This window comes from Xiphias gladius, chromosome 16 (assembly GCF_016859285.1).
Source record: "Xiphias gladius isolate SHS-SW01 ecotype Sanya breed wild chromosome 16, ASM1685928v1, whole genome shotgun sequence".
Taxonomy (NCBI): domain Eukaryota; kingdom Metazoa; phylum Chordata; class Actinopteri; order Istiophoriformes; family Xiphiidae; genus Xiphias; species Xiphias gladius.
Genome location: NC_053415.1, coordinates 15,528,666 through 15,544,725, shown reverse-complemented (window position 1 = coordinate 15,544,725; position 16,060 = coordinate 15,528,666). Strand labels below are relative to the sequence as shown.

At 40.5% G+C, this 16,060-nt stretch overlaps 1 protein-coding gene across 8 annotated transcripts in view; it reads left to right on the top strand.

Moving 5' to 3' along the window:
• Nucleotides 1-16,060, top strand: part of zmp:0000001200 (dedicator of cytokinesis protein 9) — an 83,951-nt gene that overhangs the window by 63,465 nt on the left and 4,426 nt on the right. For 3 of the 8 annotated variants that reach the window (XM_040148358.1, XM_040148354.1, XM_040148361.1), the window contains exons 23-50: nucleotides 75-164; nucleotides 1,382-1,497; nucleotides 1,923-1,992; nucleotides 2,090-2,215; nucleotides 2,310-2,381; nucleotides 3,278-3,424; nucleotides 3,595-3,678; nucleotides 3,885-3,996; nucleotides 5,145-5,323; nucleotides 5,433-5,549; nucleotides 6,254-6,365; nucleotides 6,469-6,602; nucleotides 8,249-8,363; nucleotides 8,519-8,585; nucleotides 8,685-8,732; nucleotides 10,273-10,409; nucleotides 11,323-11,438; nucleotides 11,648-11,785; nucleotides 11,887-12,069; nucleotides 12,194-12,307; nucleotides 12,435-12,650; nucleotides 12,920-12,977; nucleotides 13,181-13,287; nucleotides 14,065-14,187; nucleotides 14,283-14,396; nucleotides 14,716-14,721; nucleotides 15,185-15,214; nucleotides 15,835-15,981. In XM_040148358.1, the coding sequence (XP_040004292.1) occupies nucleotides 75-164; nucleotides 1,382-1,497; nucleotides 1,923-1,992; nucleotides 2,090-2,215; nucleotides 2,310-2,381; nucleotides 3,278-3,424; nucleotides 3,595-3,678; nucleotides 3,885-3,996; nucleotides 5,145-5,323; nucleotides 5,433-5,549; nucleotides 6,254-6,365; nucleotides 6,469-6,602; nucleotides 8,249-8,363; nucleotides 8,519-8,585; nucleotides 8,685-8,732; nucleotides 10,273-10,409; nucleotides 11,323-11,438; nucleotides 11,648-11,785; nucleotides 11,887-12,069; nucleotides 12,194-12,307; nucleotides 12,435-12,650; nucleotides 12,920-12,977; nucleotides 13,181-13,287; nucleotides 14,065-14,187; nucleotides 14,283-14,396; nucleotides 14,716-14,721; nucleotides 15,185-15,214; nucleotides 15,835-15,981 (3,078 nt within the window). The remainder of the gene's footprint in view (nucleotides 1-74; nucleotides 165-1,381; nucleotides 1,498-1,922; nucleotides 1,993-2,089; nucleotides 2,216-2,309; nucleotides 2,382-3,277; nucleotides 3,425-3,594; nucleotides 3,679-3,884; nucleotides 3,997-5,144; nucleotides 5,324-5,432; nucleotides 5,550-6,253; nucleotides 6,366-6,468; nucleotides 6,603-8,248; nucleotides 8,364-8,518; nucleotides 8,586-8,684; nucleotides 8,733-10,272; nucleotides 10,410-11,322; nucleotides 11,439-11,647; nucleotides 11,786-11,886; nucleotides 12,070-12,193; nucleotides 12,308-12,434; nucleotides 12,651-12,919; nucleotides 12,978-13,180; nucleotides 13,288-14,064; nucleotides 14,188-14,282; nucleotides 14,397-14,715; nucleotides 14,722-15,184; nucleotides 15,215-15,834; nucleotides 15,982-16,060) is intronic. The other 5 variants (XM_040148359.1, XM_040148357.1, XM_040148356.1 and 2 more) reach the window with 2 other exon arrangements.

Below are 16,060 nucleotides of genomic sequence, written 5' to 3'. Positions count from 1 at the left end.
TGTGTGTGTGTGTGTGTGTGTGTGTGTGTGTGTGTGTGTGTGTGTGTGTGTGTGTGTGTGTCTCAACATTTCAGGATCAACATTTGCACAATTTCTTTCATCACTGTCAGAGTATAGCATCTGAAGCCCAGGTATCAGGAGGAGAACTGGTCAAATACCTGAAGGTAAAGCAATGAGTACATGATTTATGGATCTTTGTAGGATACAGATAGATACATACCATCTTAGTCTATTCGTTTTTGGTAATGATTTTATCTATATGCGGCTCAGTGTTTCAAATTTACACTACCTTAAGATCTGTGTCTTTGCTGTAGTCTTGGTTGCTCTCTTGTAGGTTTATTAATTGTCTAGTAATAGCAGTGAATGCTAGATAGAAACTTTTAAGGGGCTTTTATTGAGTCTTACTGAGTCATATTTAACCAAAATCCGCAATGTTGACACGCCGTTTACACATCAGTGATGGTATATAATGTATAATTGAGTGCACATGCTTAGCAAGGATGCGTAATACGAGAAATGGGAATTAAGTCTAAACAGACTTTTTTGGATAACTGAAGGAAAAGGTTAGGCATGTTTTCACACCTCAACTTCTCTGTATTAACTTGCCAGCTAAACACAGCTCAAACTCACAGTCTCACTTGTTTGACGCTGAATCACATGGAGATTAAGGTTCTACTTTGTGCTGTTGCTTGCCAGCAGCGCATTCTTCTTGACACTTTGTGCGGGGCTTTTTCCATTGCCATTGATACAAAATGTATTTGTAGCTTACCTGCAAAGATACCAGGTTGATACCAGTAAATCTGTCAAAAGTCTAACCATAGCTGCTGTGGTTCCTTTTCCATTTTTTCCCCTGTGGCACCAGTAGCTCAGTTATTACTTTCTCCAACACTCACTCTTGTATTCCAGTCCATGGGAATCTCAGTTCACTGTTCCCCTGACATGGAAAGCAACACTTGGTCCAATTCACCTCTTGGGTTCTAATGTAAACACAGCAGTGAAAATGAACAATGGCTAGAGGGTCAAACAGCAGGTCAACTATGCTGACTGGCAGCTTGCCCAATGACTTTGGCAGGGCTTGTGTTAGTTTCCTGCGGCCAGGCAGTGATACAGAAGAACCTATTCTCTGCCATGTCCCAGGCACTGGAATATACAGTGTGGGTGATTAGCACAATGATGTTCACTCGTGTCCTCCTACTGTTGTTATCAGATTAGTTTCATCACACTTTCTTTTGTATCAGCCTTCTTTTTTTTTTTTTTTTTTAAACTGATGGAGGGAGACAACGTTACCGTTTCCCACATTTATTCTCTTCACTGCACATTAAGATCTATGTGACTTAACTCTTCATAAACATTCTGTATCTCTGTGACTTTGTACCGTCAGAGTCTGCATGCCATGGAGAGTCATGTAATGATCAAGTTCCTGCCCACCACCCTGAATCAGCTGTTTAGGGTGCTTACCAGTGCCGCCCAAGAGGACGTGGCAGTCAATGTCACCAGGCAAGTGTCCCTGAAACCTTCCTTTACTTACCGACTGCTTCAAATTCAAGTAATTTTGTGTAAATTAAGATAAATAAGTTGACAAAGAATTTGAAGTATCACATTGTGACCATTTATGTATACACAAAACAACATGTAGTAAACTGCTTTTGATGTGAAATTCACTTGTTTCAGTGATTTTTTTTTTTTTCTTTTTTTAAATAAAGTGAGTACAAGTGACGGACAGTCTTATAGATCTTTTGGTTTTTACACAGTCAAGTTTTTGATCCAACACAACTATGGTGTGCAAGAACTTTGTAGTAATTAGCTTAATATGAACTTAAACGTGGATAGTGAATCTGTGTCTAAAAACTGTTAATAAACGACATATGACATTAGGATCCATCTCTTCACTCATGCTTTCCTTTGCTGTCGTTTCCTTTTAGAGTCATGATTCACATTGTTGCCCAGTGCCATGAGGAGGGGTTGGAACACTACCTGAGATCTTATGTGAAGGTAAAAATTACATGCTACATATCACAGCTCACTGTCTGTTTTTTGTGTTTTTGCACTGGGGGGTTTACACGTCTCTTGCTGCATGTGTGTGAAACAGTTTGTATTCAAGACCGAGCCATACACGTCCTCCACCACCCGAACAGTGCATGAGGAGTTGGCTAAAGCCATGACTGCTATCCTGAAGCCTTCCACTGACTTTCTCACGAGTAACAAGTTGCTCAAGGTAACATATTTGTAAAGTATTACACAGTGTGAAACTATAATTGACATGAATTTCCTCTATATTGTTCTCTGATTGATGTTTGTCTGCCCTGCAGTACTCCTGGTATTTCTTTGAAGCCTTAGTCAAGTCCATGGCTCAGTACTTGATTGAGAGCTGTAAAGTGAAGGTAAGTCTGCCACAACATGTGCATTTGACCCAGAGGTGTCTGCTCATGTCTACTTTATTACAGCTTAGATTCCTCGCTGTAGTTAACAACATGCCAAGTCTTGTGGACACCCGCAGTCAAAGTATTATGTATCCACAGTCTGTCCCACACTGCTGTGCAGTTTAATTGGCTGCATTTGTTCATACCCCATAAGCAACCACATCCCTGTGTTTAACATCTACTGGCATAATGTGGAGGCTGCAACGGTAGCAAGTAAATGCTCCAGAAGAGTAGCTCACACCAATCTGGAAACAAAGCAACCATGTTCTGTGAAGTTTCAGTTACAATACAAGGCTGGTGGTATTCTTTTTTTTTTTATCGTCAACAAATCCTATGAAAAGACAAAAAACAATTACATGTTAGTCTGTCTCTGGGTACTTCCAAACTTCCCTACACTATCTATGGCTCCGAGCCCCAAGCCCATTCGTTTCTACTGAAGATGTAAATATTTAAAAGTTGGGCACAAATATATATAGTTTCAATTTTAAAATCTGTGTGGGACTATTTTCCGCCGCGGATTAACATTCGGTGCTCTAAGTAGCATGTACAGCAGCAGGGCGGTGTGTCACTGAGTCAAAAGAAATACAGTGCTCAGGTCCATGGTAATGAAGGAACATGTCACCCAGTGCAACAATGCGGCTCACTGATGTGTTTTTGGACAACAGTGGAGACGTTTTGGCTACACACAGTGTTGGCTTCACAAAATAGCTGTTATTAGGATCAATTCATTGGTTGTTTTTTTCCATGGGATTTATTTTGCAATTAGAAAAATGCAGAATATCACCATACTTATCTTATAAATGTAACTGTATGTTGTATAATAGCATTTGTGCCAACATCCTGGTAATGTCTTTCAGCTGTCCAGGAATCAGCGCTTCTCAGCATCTTTCCATCACACAGTGGAGACGTTGGTCAACATGATGATGCCACACATCACACAGAAGTACAAAGACAACCTGGATGCCGCCAGGAACGCCAACCACAGTCTGGCAGTTTTCATCAAGGTCAGGATCCACAGGATCTTCTTCAAGAGAACCATGTGTTTTTAAGTGTACAAAATGTTAAAGCTGGAGAAAGTCTGTACGGTGCGGTCATTACTGGGTCATGTGAATATGAATTTATTTCTTGTTTGCTATAAATAATGGCAGAATTGTTTTTCCCCTTCATTCTTTAGCGTTGTTTCAACCTGATGGACAGAGGCTTTGTGTTCAAGCAGATCAACAACTACATCAACTGTTTTATGCCTGGTGACCCAAAGGTACACTCATACAAACAGCAACAGCATTCATAGAAGCAAATTGCACAACGGCTTGTTTGTAAAAATTATTTATAAAGGGAAGGCTTAAAAATCAGTCAGAGCTCTAATGGGGGATATCGGGCTGTGCTCCAAATATGTACAACAAGGTTGTGTTTGAGTGTTGTATTCAAGCTGCCACACTAGTTTTCTGTTGTTTCTCAATGCAGACACTGTTTGAGTTCAAGTTTGAGTTCCTGCGTGTTGTGTGCAACCATGAGCACTACGTCCCCTTAAACCTACCCATGCCATTTGTAAAAGGGAGGATCCTGAGATTTCAAGGTGAGAGGATCATCACTTTTATCTGAGGGTCAAGTTCTAAGCCTAACGGCAGCATGTTTAAGCGCCACCGTGCGTACATTGCTAGTGTTTAAGTAGAATATCGAAATCAAAACAAGCTTTACTGTGCAGGGCCTAAACAAATAAAATAGGTCGACATATTCTACATCTCGTGCAGGTTTTGTATTGTTGTAGCACCATTTGATTTTACAGTACGTACTTTGTTTATTTGTTTGTTTGTGTGTGTGTGTTCCTCAATTAGCTGTATTATCGCCATATGATATGGTGGAGTCATATGATTCTGAAGTAGGTAGGTGCAAAGTGTGCTGCTTGCATGTCCTCTCCAAAATGAGCAGACTTCAATCAGTTGTTTTTTTTTTCCAGCTTTACTGTGAACTGTGGATGTGGATTGATTTATATATCCATTTCAAAATATAGTACAGAAAGATTATACTGCTTATAATCTGTAGTCCTACAGTAAATGTAAGATTGGCTCTTTGTGCAGTTGTGGGTGATGATGTTTGTGAGTAGTTTTTTTTTTCTATCTGTGAAGTGGTTTTGGAGTCTATGACTAGTGATGAGTGATTCTTAGACAATTTATCTTCTGTCATTTCTAAGATATCTGATGTTTTTTTTAATGCCTGCATGCTTGAAACGAAGGTTTTAAAAAGATATAAGTAGAGACGAAACAATGACTTTAATTTAATCTGTGTGATTGTGATCTGGGGTTACTTTACTGGTTTTAGAAACCATCTGCGAACAGCTGCTGCTGTTCAATCACTAGCTTTAATCCTGTTTGTCTTTTGTCCACAATGATCACTGTTGATGTAGAGCAGCAGCTCAGTCACACTGCCTGAATCTGTCCAACAAGAAAGTCTAAGCTTGACTGTATATTTGCTTTTCCTCATATATCTTTTTAGATGGGAATGAAAACAATAAATCAAATAGAATATTTTGCTAGTACGGGAAATGTTGAATTTTCACATCTTTCACATTTTCTTTATTATGTTTCATTGTGTCAGATTTATAATAAATTATAAATTCACTCTCATTGTTTAGAACTCTCTTTAACTTAATCTCCTCTCACATCCTTCACTTACTTTTCTGTCAGCCAGTCCTAATCTCTTCATCGTCCTCTTCCTTCCCCTCAGACCTCCAGCTGGATTACTCGCTGACGGATGACTTCTGTAAGAACCACTTCCTGGTCGGGCTGCTGCTCAGGGAGGTCAGTGCAGCTCTGCAGGAGTTCAGGGAGATTCGTCAGATATCCATCCATGTGCTGAAGAACCTGATGGTGAAGCACACATTTGATGACCGCTACACCTCCAAGGTAAGCAGTGCCTTCATACCTCGGTCTCTTGCATTTTCGCCTCACTTCAGCATCTGATGTGTTTGCGTGATCTTGAGATATTCTGTTGAGGGGCTGATTTGTTTTCCAGAGCCAGCAGGCCAGGTTGGCCACCCTCTACTTGCCCTTGTTTGGTCTGCTCCAAGAGAATGTCAACAGGCTGAATGTGAAGGAAGTCTCCCCGTTCACCATCAATCACTCCAACAATGTAAGGGAGCCACCTAGTGGCTTCTTTTGAATATGTTAATCTAAACATGGCTTTTCAGTCGTATCACAGACCAAGAAAAACTTCAATACATCACACAACCCTACAATGCCACATCTGTAGCCATATCCACACCTTAAAAAAGTATTATACGATACACAAAGAGAAGGAACACCATAGTAATAAAGTTAAAAGAGAGGAAACAAAGAGGAGAAAAGGGCTGTTGTAGCAAGTCTTAGTTGATAAGTTATCCAATTACAAGCGATTCTGTGCATTGTTTAATTTCACTCATTGGACCATACAAATATGACGATGTAAAGTATGAAAATTTTAACATATACCCATTCATATACACCTTTAGTACATTATAGTTAGCCTTTTTAAAGCAACAAATAATAATTTAATATATCAGTTTTCCAGATACCATATATCATATCTAATATTATTTCAATTTTTTTTCTGTTTTAAAGGTAAAATATGATAATTTTGTTGACCAACCTAAGACTATAATTTATGGATCAGGGGTAAATTCCATATCATACATGTCCAAATAACACTGGAACACCTTTGACCAGAACCTGTAGAGTTTAGGATCAGGGGAACCCTAACAAGACCTGCATTTCATACAAAACTACTGGCTTTTCAAAAGCACATACAGCGTTATGTGGGTCTGTGTCCATTAAGCTCTTGTACTTTTCTTCATTCAGAATGGGAGAGAAGATTCCCTCCTTACCAACGCTTTGATGACACCTCCCAGGTCCAGCACCTTTCTGGACACCAGCTTGCACAAAGATGTTTTTGGAGTCATCTCAGGCACCGGTGAGTGGGGAAAATTGATGCTGAAAATGAAAAAAATACATTTTTGTTTTTATATTAATATAAACTGGTTCTTTTTTTTTCTTTTCTTTTCTTTTTTTGACAGCTTCACCTCACACGTCTTCCACCCCCAACATTAGCTCTGTGCGCCATGCAGACTCTCGCGGCTCACTCATCAGCACTGACTCTGGCAACAGCCTGCCTGAGAAGAACAACGACAAGGGCAGCTCTCTGGACAAGGTACATCTCAGAAAGTGCTGCAAGATGTCCGTCAAGTAATTTCAAACATCATTTTCTGGAAATCAAATTTCGGCTTTCTGTGACGTACGTGTGTTACATCCATTTCGCTGTACCTTAGGCATATCACACCTCCCCTCGTTATGACATAAGTGCCACAGAAAGTCACTTCTTCTTAACTTGTACCATTAACTCCCCCCACCTTACCTGAACGGCTGGCCGTGGCAGACGGAGAAGTTTGTACGGAGACACTCTGTCAATGTCCTGCGCTTCTTTACGGAGACTGAGGAATCCATGCTCTCCGCGCGCACCAAGCGCGTCACCCTGGACTTCTCCCTGCTCCCTGTCCCCTGTGTGCCAGAGGGCGCCCTGAAGCCCAGCATTTCACTTCAAGTACAAAACGCCTCCTTCCTTCACACAGTCACCCTCCCTCCTAGGAGTGTCCCATCTGGGAATGTGAAATTGTGTGTGAGAGTGTCCCAGTGTCCTAAACTCTAAGCCCTTTCTTTGCCAGACGATTCTCAGGGTTTGGCCTGTTTGTTCTCTGGTGCCATAAAGCAGGACTGCTGTACCACAGGGCCCCACAGGCTTTGTCTCTGCTCGTGTTCCAGATGTTGATAAGCATGCATGCTTAAGGGATTTTTTTCTCACTTTTGAGTTCCTTTCATGTGTGCCGTGTCGTTTTCTCTTTCACAGATAGATAGCCTCAAGCTAAATCTGAGAAGAAGTCCATTACACAAAGGATTATATTTTTCTGTGATTGTGCTGTTGTTTGTTTCGTATTGTGCTGAAGCTGTTTCAATTTTGTGTTGTGTGGCAACGTTTATCACAATGTGTATAACAACAAAAGGGGGATAATCAGGAGTAATTTGCGAATATTTCCAACCCAAAAAAATGTCTATTTTAGCACCTTAAAAAAAAAAGTAAAAATGAACTGCACCACTGCTTCATACCTTTTTTCCAGTTTTTCATGAAAACTAACTTTAGCCTTGAGCTCTCCTCTCTGCAAAACACCCTTTAAAAAGCCAAAGCCTTAGACTCATGCTTTCCATGAAGTCATCCCCAGCCAGTTTCATGGTCTAGACTAACTGCTGGCAAAGGAATGTGCTTGGTATATCGCCAACCCCTTGCTGTGGTAGAGCTGTTGATCCACTGCTGTGTTCTCCCTGCTCTCTGCCTCAGCTGGGAGAAATACAGGCAGTCTGTCACCCACTCATAGAGCCCTCAAACATCTGAGTGAATGACTCCACTAGTGTAGCTTTACCACTGTAATCCCAGGCCTTCAGAAAACTCGTACTAATCACGTCATAACCTCACCGTACTGTAGGTCAGAAAAACGTGTAGTTTTTTTCCTGTGCTTTTTAAACGCAATACAGTGTCTCCAACAAATACCAAGACTCGTTGTTTTTTTTTTAACTTTGATCAGTGAGCGCAAACCATACAGGAGAATTTCAAAAGATATTGAAATTGTCGTTGGTAACTGCTGTTTTTCTTTTTGTCTGAAAACAATATAATCTGACAACAATTTCTGTAAACAGTACTTTAGTTTATTTTGAGCCAGCAAAAGGAGCTAGACATGGCTAAGAGCCCTGAAAGCATTACACTGTATATTTGTCTGTCTGTGCCTAACCAGCCTCTTTGTCCCTCAGAACCAGCCTGCCTCAACCCTGGGCAGCACCCTGCTGCGATGTGATAAACTGGACCAGGCAGAGATCAAGAGCCTCCTCATGTGTTTCTTACATGTGCTTAAAAGCATGTCTGAGGGTAAAATCACAGTCTCTCTCCATCTCGCTCTCTTTTCTGCTCTTTATGTCTGTACCATCTTTCTGTCTGAGACTTAAATACTGTGTTCACTCACATTTCTACGGTACAAGATAGGTACTAATTGTCCCTGCAATGTCAATCACTGTCTCTTCCAGATGCTCTGTTCACATACTGGAACAAGGCTTCATCTGCTGAGCTAATGGACTTTTTCACTCTAGTCGAGTAAGAGGTCTTTCTGTATGTTGCTGTTGTGAGCACTGACATTGTAAGTAATGCTGAAAAGTGTAATGTGGCTGATTTTTCACATGCTTTTCCTCTCAGAGTGTGCCTCCATCAGTTCAGATACATGGGAAAGAGATACATCGCAAGGTAATGCTATTGTCAGTGTTTAAATGAGGTGCATGGATGCCACCATTTTAAAGCTATTTAATTTTTTATATGGTTGATTTTTTTTTTTTTTTTTTTTTTTTGTGGTCAAGGACTTCAGGCTTCTAGCACAGTGGTTCCCAGCCTTTTCTGTCACCGATGAACACAAGTACCCCTTCATCGACACCACCTTTCCAAATGCGTTCATTTGATCTGATTTTAAACTGAATGTTGTTTAACACTCTAAATTATATAAACGTGTATGTAACAATAATTTACTCATACACTGAACTGTCAGTGCTGAGGTCGGTTTGGTCAAATTTGCATTTGTATGACTATCACTTGTTGGAGGAGCAGAAGCTGGACGTTTCAACCATTTATACATTACTTTTAGCTAAATATTTTCATCTTTATACTTTTATTACTTTTAACTTTTTCAGCACTCCGTTACTTTTAGCTAAATATTTCAACAATTTATCCATTACCTTTGACTGAGTATTTCAATTGGTTATCCGTTTCTTTTAGAAAACCGTTACAACTTCTCTGCTTCTCTGCTGACTAGTTTGCACTACTCCCAGTTACAACAGGCTGTGTTCAGATGTTAACTCCATCTGGTGACCTACCCCTGGTTGGAAATCACTGGTCTAGACACCTATTATGAGGAGACAAAATCATTTCTTCTGCTGTACATTATTTGCCAATTAAACTTGATACTGTATATGACAGGAATGTAGCTGCTTGTTGACTTCAATTTTGATCATCCAGAGTAAAACGTAATTGCACACGTGTGTGATCGTTGTGTTGTCTGGTTGTATGTTCAACACAGTTATTTAAAGTAATTAAAATGTATCCAAACACACGTACTGTACTCTCTCCACTATCAGGGAGCTCTGGCCTTGGCTCCCAGAGGGCTCTGGGTGTTCACTCTCTCTAACCTCCCACCACTGTTTCTATCTTTATTCACGTAAATGCTGGCAAGTTTAACATAATGAAATAAAACCTGGCTCCTGCCCTCTCCTGCTTGGGTAAGCCTAAAAGTGGAACTGACTTTCTCAAACTAACTGCATGATATCTTCTCACCCAATCAAAGTTGCAGTGCTGTGACACAACTACCTTCTCCCTAAATTCACATGTAGCTTCTCTCACATTTATATGCATGGCTTAGACTGTAATTCACTGCATAATGCTGCTATGCCACTTTGATAATTGTATTATTAAACTGCATGCCAAACATGCTATCTACGTTACAACTTTACTTTGCTACATACAGTAGGTGTTGCTGTAGGTACATGTCTACAGTCACCCAAAAATATTCAAGTGTTACATTTTCCAGTCTTCTGAGTTGGATATTTCTTTATTATGGCACCATAAAATTTCATAAGCCAAATTATCTTTAAATCTGCTGTAGCTCTAGGGACATTTGAGTGATATTTACACCACTCAAGTGTGTAAAATGGTGTATTATTCACCCTTACCTGCTTCACTAACTCTGGCTCTGCTAGTCATCAGCGGTTCATCTAACATTGTCCTGTTTCCTCATCAGGAACCAGGATGGGGCAGGACCCGTAGCACATGAGCGGAAGTCTCAGACTCTGCCTGTGTCTCGTAACAGGGCAGGAATGATGCATGCCCGCTTACAGCAGCTCAGCAGCCTGGATAACTCATACACTTTTAACCACAGTAAGTGCCCCATACTGTACTTTTCATCCAACATCCTCTACCGGAGGACCCTCGTCCTCCTCCGCCTCACCCTGTGTAGTCTGACTCCTCATGCTTTTCAACATGGTCGTCATCAGCATCATCCTCTTTCTCATCCTCTGTATAAACCCAGCCCAGTTTCAAGCAGAAGATACTTCAGAAGACATGGGGGCATCATCGGTTAATTAAATGAAATCGGGACCAAAGTAGCTGTGTGTAGCATAACATTGAGCTGTGTGATCAGTCTCTTAAATGGCGTCATTTAATAAAGTTTCTCTGTGTTTTCAGTGTAAGAAAGATTTCAAGTATTCTTGGAATATCTGTAGACCATGGTAAGAGTGTATCAGGTTGGCAGGCAGTTTGCAGACTGTTACTGGCTCTTTTCATTTGGTTGAATTAAGAGCATGCCTATTTTAACTGAACATCAGCTTTTACAATCTTCTCATCCCTCTTGCCCAGCTCATCTGCTCTGAACCTCATTTACATTTCATTCTCTGAAAAAAGAAACGATCTATGTAAAATAAGAAAGGTTTCATTCCAAAATACTACGTGTGCATTTCAGAAATATCCTGCCTAAAATTCATTTGTAAATATAAAAATACTCAAATGTTGCCAAATGTTGAAACAATATAATTGCTATAATTTCTGTCACCATTCATTTTTATAAAATGTATGGATTTTGCAAATAGATCATTTTTGTTTCAGTTTGGAATGAAACTTTCCAGCCTTTTAGCAACAGCTTTACCTTTAACATTGAGGTCTATCACATGATGTGATATGATATATGATATGATACGATACCATATGATATTCAAACATCCTCTCTGGAGAGTCTTTCTTTCAATGGTATTGGTGGGATTGGAACAGCTACAGCGTTTTGTTGTGTCCTCTCTAGCTTATAGTCACTCGGATGCTGACGTGTTAAATCAGTCACTGCTGGAGGCCAATATCGCGACTGAAGTGTGCCTGACTGTCCTGGACACCCTCAGTAGCTTCATTATGGGTTTCAAGGTAACTTACATAACAATACTTGTCACGTGTATACTTTACTTGCAAACTCAATTTGTACTGGAACCATTTTTCTTTAAATACAGTGTGTAAATTTTCTTTTGAGAATGTCGGGGCTGATTAATATTTCATCAGATCTGCACAAATCCCTCTTGTTTGAATCTAAATTAGATTTTTTTCAGTTTCTAAGATGATGCTCTTTTTCTCCACAGACACAACTGTGCTCCGACCACGGCCACAGTCCACTCATGAAGAAGGTGTTTGATGTCCACCTCTGTTTTCTGCGAATCAACCAGTCAGAAACCGCCCTCAAGCAGGTCTTCACTTCACTGCGCACCTTCATCTACAAGGTTTGAAAGACTTTTGTTGCCTTATTTGACATTACTCTGTTTGTAATGGCCTCAGCCTTGCACAGTAGCTGATGACTTTTCTCGTCTTCTTCACCCTCTAGTTTCCCTGCACATTCTTTGAAGGGCGTGCTGACATGTGTGCCGCGTTTTGCTATGAGATCTTGAAGTGTTGTAACTCCAAGCTGAGCTCCATTCGCAGCGATGCAGCCCATCTGCTGTACTTCCTCATGAAGAGCAACTTTGACTACACAAGTCGCAAGTCCTTTGTCCGGACGCACTTACAGGTAGGATCGTCCCTCCTTGGCCCATGTTCATGTTCACATTATTTAACCAAAAAGTAAAGCCAATATCAAAAAACCATGAAGGTGAAACAATATTTGTCCATTTTTCTTCTTTCGTTTTCTTCAGGTGGTGATTGCTGTCAGTCAGCTGATAGCTGACGTCATTGGTATCGGAAGTACCCGCTTCCAGCAGTCTCTGTCAATTATCAACAACTGTGCCAACAGTGACAGAACTATTAAGGTCAGCAAGTCATTAGTGTTTGTAATTATACCACTTAGTATTCCACTTAAATAAACAGTTGAAAATATGTGCTTAAACTAGCAATAGGTCAACTGGCATGCTCTAATTTCTGCATGCTCCGCAACAGAACACAGCTTTCCCATCAGATGTGAAGGATCTGACCAAACGCATCAGGACAGTTTTGATGGCCACGGCTCAGATGAAGGAGCACGAGAGGGATCCAGAGATGCTGGTGGACCTGCAGTACAGCCTGGCCAAGTCTTATGCCAGCACACCTGAGCTACGCAAGACCTGGCTGGACAGCATGGCCCGAATCCATGTAAAGAACGGAGACCTGTCAGAGGTCTGTGATCAGAGACGCTGCTCAGTCTGTGTGGCTGAATAGGCGGCCCTTTGACATAATGGTGGCCAGTTTAACATGTGATAAAGTCCCTTTTGATTTGTGTATAATTACAAGTCTATATGATTTCAAATATCAATTACTGACAGGATTTAATTTATATTAGTCCAGTTTATTATGCACTGATGTTCTTTTAGTGGGTGATACTGTCATAATTAGTACTATCCGCATCACTTTGCTTAGCTGACCCGGAGTGTTCTTATTGTTTACAGGCGGCCATGTGCTATGTGCACGTTGCAGCACTTGTGGCAGAATACCTGCGGAGAAAAGGTTCTTTAATAATCTATTTCCCTTGCATGCCACCCAGCAGCAGCATGTGTGTTCTGTGTAGTTCACAAGTATTCAAATTGTCTGTAAAACATTTAGGATTATGTTACTGCACTAGTCCTTGAAATCTTTCAGTTCCTCTGTTTTGTCAGAAGAAAGTTTGGGCTGATTTGTTAAAATATTGTCTCATCTCTTGCTGTGTGCAGGCATGTTCAAGCAGGGCTGCTCAGCTTTCCGTGTTGTCACTCCAAACATTGATGAAGAAGGAGCAATGATGGAGGATGTCGGCATGCAGGACGTCCATTTCAATGAGGTACTTTCATCTTTCATAATACTAATGCTAACAGATATACTGTCTGTTTAATTTACTATGCATTTGACTATGCAAATGAATGTCCTAATATTTGAACAAGTTAACATGAAGTCAGACATCAGTCTAACTACAGCATGACTTTGGAATTTTGTACTTTGATAACAACTAGCTCTTGGACCTCCCGAGGTTGAATGCACTTTTTTTTTAAGTGGCTTTGGTCAAAAGCGACTGGCAAATGAATGTAATGTGATGTATTAAGGCGCAGAAAAAGGATTTGACAGCTTATCTTAAGTTCTCCAACAATTCAGTTTTAAATAGTGAATCATCATTTTAGTGATAACTGGCTAATGACAGTATTTCACCAGATTTAGCAGCTGACTTCAAAAATAACAAACAATCGACAAATCACATGAGCATGAAACGCACTGCATAGTTATGAGTCTAACAAATGTGATAATATGTTGGATTAGCATTTTCCCAATATCATGACCGCTCATCAAATTCGCAGAAGGGGGAGAGAGAGACGCACACTCATAAGTACTATACAGTTGTTTTACCTGTAATTCTGTGAATCAATGTTTAGGCACATATTGCTGTCTTCAAAATAAAGATCATCTTAAAGAAGGCAATTTGTGCAGATGTTTGGACATGTAGATGTGCGTTTTTCTTCAGATCCCGGTAGTCATCACATTTTGTCATGATAGAAGAGGCACTGACTTATCAAACACTTTTTATTTAAGCTAAATTTCTATTCCTCCCTTCTCTTTTTTCCCTCAGGATGTCCTAATGGAGCTTTTGGAGGAGTGTGCAGACGGACTGTGGAAAGCTGAGCGTTACGAGCTCATCTCCGACATCTACAAGCTCATAATCCCCATTTATGAGAAGCGCAGGGACTTTGAGGTTGCTTGCCCACAACATTCCCCACTAATTTAGCCTTGCTCTTAAGCCTTAGTATCTCCAGACTCTAATAAGATTATTTTTACTTCTTTGCACAGAAACTGGCGCACCTGTATGACACACTGCATCGTGCATACAGCAAAGTGACAGAGGTCATGCATACAGGCAAGAGATTGCTGGGCACCTACTTCAGAGTGGCTTTCTTTGGCCAGGTGAGTTTAACTCTCAAGCTACAACAGACGCTTGTAACTCTCAAGCGTGTGTAAACTAAATATGTTTTTTTTGTTTGTTTTTTTTAATTTAATTATATGATGATTTATTTTATGATTTATGCACTAACTGTATTTGAAACAGATCAAACTTGCTTTCACAAAAAGGCACAAGTATTCATTTTGTTGCTGGTATGGCAAAGTAATTCACGTTCCGCACGGGGGCTGCTGAGGGTGTTTTTATTTGTAAGAGCATGGCCACATGAAGTGGCACTTGACGATCCACTCTAATACCCTTCTCTGCTTTTTATCCTCTTTGAAGGCGGCGGTAAGTCGTGCAGTAGACCTTGCTAGCTTTTCTGAGCAGCCTGAGTCCTTGTGTGGTGTTGGTGCTGCTGTAATCTGTTGCACGTCTCAATCACAGTTTGCTGCTTCCAGTTATATAGTGACAATCAGTCACCACTGCTGCTTTCTGTGATTTTTCTGGGACTGTATTGCATGGCACCTGTTACTTCTCCACTCATTTCAGTGTTTCCGCTTTTGTGTTACAGATCTAAGTGTATACAAGTTCAGTACTGACCGTCACTTTTAGAAGTTTTAGAAATTATTTGTTGGGTGTGGTTACCTCGACTTGTGCACTTTGATAGAGATCCACAGAGCCATGTCCCTCCTGACATTGTGGTCTAATTTGTGATGTACTAGTATTCATACGAGTGTTACCTTTCTTCATAGTATTAGGTATGTCTCATGGAGTAACAATGATTTTATTTTCTGTTGTCCACACCCTGTAGCAGTACCAGTTTACTGACTCAGAGGCTGAGGTAAATCAATGTCAAAGCCACCATTGCAGTTGGACTGCAGTGATGTTTTAGTCTGTGTTGTGCTCCTTCGCTAATGCAGTCAGTGCTATTTCACGTGCATTGCTTATCGTAAAGCCCTTTAACACCTCCTCTACTCTAGCCTCAGTGTTGTCATAATCATAATAGGAAACCCTTGCAGGGCTAATAGCAGGATTCATCTCTCACTGGGTAAATGCATGGCTTCACCCATCTGTTTATGGGACCCTTTTTCCGTTTACATAAAAGATACTGACTAATCTAAGTGTTCCCACTGACAGTGTGAAAATCCGTGCCCCCACCTCTGTCCTTTGGTCTGTTGCACACCATTGAACTGATACTACTTGATGTTTGCAGTGCAGTCTTGTTTATCTCTGTGCTCGGCCATTAGATAGACGGTTGTGTATTTGTGGAGTCTGAGATACCTTTCAGCCCAGAGCTTAGACTTAAACAATATTTTACTATATTATTTAACAAATTGTCATAGTGACTCCCACTAACAGCCCATGTATGGTTTGATGTGGCACTGTTTGCGTCTTTTGTATCTTATTAGATAACGCACAGTTTGTATTTATCAATTCTGATTATGTCTTATCTTTTTTCAGGGCTTCTTTGAGGATGAAGATGGTAAGGAGTACATCTACAAAGAACCCAAATTCACCCCTCTGTCTGAGATATCTCAGAGGCTCCTTAAGCTGTACTCGGACAAGTTTGGACAGGAGAACGTGAAGATGATTCAGGACTCTGGAAGGGTGAGACTTTGTTGATATTTAATTTGTGATGAGGATTGATATTTCTCCGTAAGATTGACACAACACTGCATTGATCCCT